The sequence below is a fragment of the Lupinus angustifolius genome, unplaced genomic scaffold, assembly GCF_001865875.1.
Source record: "Lupinus angustifolius cultivar Tanjil unplaced genomic scaffold, LupAngTanjil_v1.0 Scaffold_1_578, whole genome shotgun sequence".
NCBI lineage: Eukaryota > Viridiplantae > Streptophyta > Magnoliopsida > Fabales > Fabaceae > Lupinus > Lupinus angustifolius.
The window spans coordinates 63,554-70,249 of NW_017715901.1; the positions used below are offsets into that span (position 1 = coordinate 63,554).

A 6,696-nucleotide genomic window follows, 5' to 3' on the forward strand; every position below is an offset into this window, starting at 1 on the left:
ATTTCTAGATCTTTTGAAGATTTGTTGAAAAACTACCCTTCCGTGATGTACTAGTGTTTTTAGAAGGTGTTGTATTTTTTGAATAAATTTCTTTCATAGTATCTCAGCTCAAAAGGAGTAACTAGGGATATCTTCATTGGTATTTGGAATAACAAAGAAGTCTTATGTCATCAACCTGACCTACCTGAGGGTACACACCGTATGAGATTTGTTTACATCATCCTCCTAAGAGAGTACACGAAAGTATGCAAAAATGCGTGATCATTGCACAAACCTCTTTTTTTTCTTTTTTTTTTGAAAGGTGTCTCAAGCATAATACTTCTTCATGGCATTTGAATTCATGGAAAGAGGTTGATCGTGTCCGTTCATAGTAGTCAATATCAATGCTCCTCTGGAGAATGCCTTTTTCACCATGAATGGTCCTTCGTAATTTGGGGTCCATTTCCCTCTATGGTCCTTCTGGATTGAGAGTATCTTATTAAGCACCAGATCCCTTTCTTGAAAGTGGCGTGGCTGAACTTTCTTAGCATAAGCTCTCATGAGTCTTTTTTGGTACAACTGACCATGACATATATCAGCTAACCTTTTCTCTTCTATCATGTTCAGTTGGTCGTACCATGCTTGGATCCATTCTGATTCTTTCAATCCTGATTCTGCCATGATTTCGAGTGATGGGATTTCTACTTCAATAGGGAGCACTGCCTCCATCCCATACACTAGCGAGTAGGGTGTTGCCCTAGTTGATGTGTGTACCGAGGTGCAGTACCCATGTAGAGCAAAAGGTAACATTTCATGCCAATCCTTGTATGCCACCACCATCTTCTGAACAATCAACTTAATATTCTTGTTTGCTGCTTCTACTGCTCTGTTCATCTTAGAGCGATAAGGCCATGATGTGTTATGCTTGATTTTGAATTCACTACACATATCGGTCATCATTTTATTGTTCAGGTGGTGGCATTGTCCATGATGATCTTACTGGGTAACCCATACCTACAGACCAACTCCTTCTTGATAAATCGGAGTACCACTATCCTAATCGCATTGGCATATGAACACGACTAAACCCATTTCACGAAGTAGTCGATGGCTACAAAGATAAAGCGATGCCCGTTAGAAGCTTTTGGCTCTATTGTTCCAATCATGTCCATTCCCCATATGGAGAGGGGCCAGGGTGCTGGAAGGACGTTTAAAGGATTTGGTGGGGCATTGATGTTGTCTGCATAAATTTGACACTTATGGCATTTCCTAACATATGCACAACAATTTGTCTCCATTGTCATATAGAAGTAACCTGCCCTTAAGATTTTTCTGGCCATAGCATGTCCGTTTGCATGAGTTCCAAACAAACTTTCGTGCATGTCCTCGAGTATCACTTCAGCTTCTTTCTCTTCTACGCATTTGAGGAGTACCATGCCATGATTCCTTTTGTAAATAATATCCTCATCTAGAAAGAAACTCATAGCTAGTCTTCTCAAGGTTCTTTTATCAGTTTCTAAGGCACCAATGGGATACTCCTTTTTCTATAAATAGACCTTGATGTCATAATACCATGGCTTCCCATCTTGCTCTACTTCTAATGAACAACAATGGATTGGCTGATCACTACTTTCTGTTTTGATGAGAGGTTGATCTTTTCCACTTGTATGAAACATTGAAGAAAATATGGATAAGGCATCAACTAGTTTGTTGTCCTCTCTCGGAATGTGGTAGAAGTTGATTTTTTCAAAGTGTTCAGCCATTCTATGTATATACTCCTTGTAAGGTATTAGTTTGATGTCACGGGTCTCCCATTCTTCTTTCAACTAATGGATGACCAGGGCTGAGTCCCCAAAGACCTCTAGAATTTTATCTTTTTTTTTCCAATGCTACCTGCAAACCTAGGGCACATGCCTTATATTCGGCTATATTGTTGGTGAAGTGAAAGCATAACTTGACAGTAATAGGAGTGAAGTCGACTTTTGGAGATGCAAGCACGACCTTTGAGTGCATTGGAGGCAACATCAAATACTAATATCCTTACACCATCTTTTGTTTGTTCTCCCAAGGATAGACTCATGATACCTTCATCTAGGAACTCTTGGTTCATTGGTTCGATCTTCTCTATGGGTTGGTTAGCAAGATAATCTGCAAGGGCACTACCTTTGATTGCTTTCTGTGTCACATATACTATATCATATTCCGACAATAAGACTTGCCACTGAGTGATTCTTCCTATCATTATTGGTTTCTCAAAGATATACTTCACATGATCCATCTTTGAAATCATCCAAGTGGTGTGACTCAACATATACTGCCTCAAGTGACGAGATGCCCATGCTAATGCACAACATGTACGTTCTAGCAATGAGTATCTTGTCTCGCACTTAGTAAACTTCTTTCTTAGATAGTATATGGCTTGCTCTTTTCTGTCTGATTCATCCTGTTGGGCTTAGACATATCCCATAGAGTCCTCTAGCACCGTTAGGTACATTAGAAGAGGTCGACTAGGTAGTGGAGGCATCAATATTGAGGGTTTGGTCAAATATTGCTTAATGTTTTTGAAGGCTTTCTGGCAATCGTCATTCCATCTAACTGCCTGACTCTTTCTTAATAGCTTGAAGAGTGGTTCACATGTAGCTGTTAGTTGAAAGATGAACCTGGATATGTAGTTCAACCGCCCTAAGAAACCTCTGACTTCTTTCTCGGTTTGGGGTGCTGGAATTTCCATGATTTCTTTGAGCTTTTTGGGATCTAATTCAATTCCTTTCTAGCTGACGATCAAACTAAGGACTTCTCCTGACTTAACCCCGAAGTTATATTTTGTGGGATTTAGCTCGAGGCTATACTTTCTGAGTCGTTCGAATAACTTCCTTAGATTCTCCACATTTTCACCCTCTGATTTGAATTTTCATATGAAGTCGTCTACATAGATCTCCACCTCCTTATGCATCATGTCATGGAAAAGAGCTACCATGACTTTTTGGTATTTGGCCATAGCATTCTTCAGACCAAAAGGCATGACTAGATAGCAAAATGTTCCCCATGGGATGATAAAAGTAGTTTTATCCACATCCTCGGAAGCCATCGTGATATAATGATAACCAAAATATCCATCCATGAATGAGAAAAGGGCATGGTCTGCAGTGCTATTGACCAAGACATCTATATGGGGTACTGGGAAATCATCCTTCGGGCTACCCTTGTTCAAATCTTTGTAATTGACGCAAATCATGAGTTTGCCTCTTTTCTTTGGTACTGCCACAACATTAGCAACCCATTCTGGATATGTAGAGACTATCACAAACCCGACATTTAGCCATTTCTCCATCTTCTCTTTCACCCTTAAGGAAATTTCTGGTTTTATCATCTGTAGCTTCTACTTAACCAGACGTGAATCTGAATTCAATGGTAGCTTGTGTTCCACTATGTTTCTATCTAGATCAGGATGTCGATATACGACTAGGCAAAAACATCTTTGAACTCGTGCAGAAGTTGAATCATCTTTTTGCGCTCATCTTCTTTCATCAATGTACCTACTTTCACTTTTTTTTATCATCCTCCGTCCCCAAATTTGCTAGCTCAATGAGCTCTTCATGAGGCTTAATCTCTCTGGACTCCTGCCCAACCATCCTCAATAACCCAGTTGATGCATCCCATTCTTCATCACTATCTCCCTCGTCGAGCAGATTAACTAGATGGTCATGATTGTATGTGTGGCTAATAACACAATTATTATTTCTAGGGTTAAAGTTGGATCTGCATTAGGTTGATGCTATGATTATTTCTAGTGTTTGTTTTAGTGTGGGCAAGTGTAAAAATATGAAGAATAGAATGACAAACAGAATATGAAGAAAGAAATGCATTTTATTGAATTCAAAAACTTGTATTATTCAATGAAACATAAATAAATGTCTTTATTTGAAAAGAAAGAAAATAAATCCAATAGGTTTAGACATGGCTAAGGGATTCTAGCATCTTATTACAATGTTTCTAAAAACACTTATGGAGACGCATCTTTCTCTATCCTTGAGAGTGGTGCTTGGAGGGCACTGAACAAAATAATCTACCCCATCTTCTGAATCATCATCTCCTACAACAATAATCATTTTTGGTTCCAAGCCAGCATTGATGAAGTTCCTACTAATGTGTGGGATGGATATCCTACCAGCTTCGTACTCCCACTGCCTCGGGTGAGCCATCCTTCCTTTCCTCTTCTCTTTAGCGTTTCTCTCCCTATCTTCTGGGGTGGGTTTGTATCCTAGGCCATATCGATCTTTGGTGCGTCGTAGCATAACTATGTTTTCTTGTCCTTGGCCAAACTATCCAAGTCATTTTCCTGGCTAGTAGCCCTTTTTCAGCATTACTCTCGCCATCATTAGTGATGCTTTCTGAAGGTTGGGGCCTTAGTGTGGGTGTCCCTCCTCCTACAAATGAGGCATTGTCAATCTCGAACGCTTGGAAAGATGTTCTGATAGCTTCCTCTACTGCATCAATGTATGGAGTGTCGAGAGATCTTGACACTAACATATCCTCTTCTCGCAGAATGGTGAGGAGTTTTCCATCCACTATGAATTTAACTCGCTAGTGCAATGTAGATGTCAGAACACCTGAAGCATGAATCTATGGTCTTCCCAATAAACATATGTAACTAGGATTGATGTCCATGACATGGAATGTGATCTAGAAAATGCAAGGTCTTATTTTTATAGGTAACTCCATTTCCCCCATGACATCTCTGTTTGACCCACCAAACGCCTTCACTATCATGCATCTTGGTCTATACAATGCATCGACTGGAAGTCTGGATATGTCCTTTTCGACATGACATTGAGAGACGAGCCATTATCGATAAGAATTTTGCCAATTAAGCAATTTTGATACATTATAGAGATGTGCAAAGTGCTAGTGTATCTCATTCTCGCAGAAGGTATTTCTTGATCACTAAAAGATATGTAATTATTAGCCACAATATTATTGATGATACCACTGAGCTTGTTAGTGGTTATATCGTGTTTAACGTGTGCATGGTTCAGTATCTCCATCAACACCTTTCTGTGGGGCTCCGAACTCATTAACAAAGACATAATGGATATCCTGGCTGGAGTGCGGTATAGTTGATCCACGACCCTATAGTCACCCTACTTTATGATTTTTAGAAATTCACAAGCTTCTTCATTAGATACTTCCCCTTTATCTCCATGCTTATATAATAACTCATTCAGATTGGCCTCCAATTTAGCTTCCACCGGGATGCATACTTTCCTTTTTTCTTTATCCTAGGCTAGGACATTTTCAACATCTGAGGGAACATAGACACGTCCACTTCTAGTTATTTGACTGTCCCCAACAACATTGGTGACTTCTATCTGTTGTTCGGTTGTCTCTAAATTTCCTCCACTATAGACCCATGGCACAACTTTATCTGTCTTGTAGGCGAAAGGTGGTGGTATCTCTGCTATTGTAGGCCTCAAAACAGGCTCCATCCTACTTGTGACTAGCACCTACCGAGTTATTTGTGGGTGTAAATGAGCATTATCCAGGATATTCAGTGTCGGTTCATAACGAATGATTGATGGCCTCTTGACCCTTCTCATATCCTCCTTACTTCTTGTAGTAGCATTCATAGTTTTATGCAAAGGTCCCCTATCTATCATGATTAATCTCATATCCAACATCTTTTACAGTAAGATCTTAAACTATAGACATTCCTCTAAGGTGTGACCCACTTCACTATGCAACTCACAACTATCTCAACTTTCATCTTCTACCAACCTTTCTACCATTCCAGGCTTGCACATCTCCCGAACAATTACCCTCATGGGTGTTTTTACCTCAACTGCCTCCCAAACGAATGCTCTATACTGGTCTCATCTACAACATTCACACCTTTATTGTCGTGATTAGGTAATGGATTATTGTCTACATCTGGCACGGTAGGCTTGAAATGTAGTTGCTTTGTGTTGATTAGGTTTTGCACCTTATGCTTTAGAGCCTTATAGTGTTCAATAGAGTAGCCAATGACCTTAGAGTCATACTCACAAGTAACATTTAGATTTAACTAGGCCCTACGTGATTCGGGCATTGTTCCTATTATAGGGCTTATCATTCTCTCCCTTAAGAGATGAGTGTATACTTCTGCATAAGATATTGGTATAGAGTTGAATTGTGGGCCTCTTTTTTCGGGGTGAGGGTAATTTCGGTTTTGGTAGGATTTTGTTTGGTTGTGGTTTTGACGGGGTTGTTAGGGTTGTGTATGGTTATAGTTTGGGCGAGTTTGGTTGTTGTTATTGTGGGCTTTGTAGTTGGGTTGTGTCGAAGGTGTGGAATTGTATGAGGCATGGTATTTGGAGTTTTGGGCCTTAAAGCCCTTTGGCTCTGTTAACGCTACGAGTGCCTCTCCCTCTTTCTTCTTCATAAAGTTGAGCTTCTTCCATGTACCCTTCTTAGACTGATCTCTTGCTAGCTTTCCACTTCTTATGTGCCCTTCTATTTTCTCCCCCATTTAATAAGTGTATTAAAGCTGGATGTCACACTTCCCACTAGGTATTCAAAATAGGTTCATTTAAAGCGTCCACAAAGATGGGCAACTGTTCTTCTTCTTCCAGACTAGGAATGACTTGTAATGCCAAAGCTCTCTAGCGTTGGGTATAATCCTTAAAGCTCTCTTCTAGTTTCTTAGTCATGCTCTGAAGTTGGGCTCTGTCAGGAGCAACA

General features: G+C 40.0%; 1 protein-coding gene across 1 annotated transcript; it reads right to left on the minus strand.

The window, feature by feature from the left end:
• Positions 1 to 2,890: 2,890 nt before the first annotated feature.
• Positions 2,891 to 3,349, minus strand: LOC109336979 (RNA-directed DNA polymerase homolog). The gene has a single exon (XM_019573833.1). The coding sequence runs from the start codon at positions 3,347 to 3,349 to the stop codon at positions 2,891 to 2,893; it is 459 nt and encodes a 152-aa protein (XP_019429378.1).
• Positions 3,350 to 6,696: the final 3,347 nt, after the last annotated feature.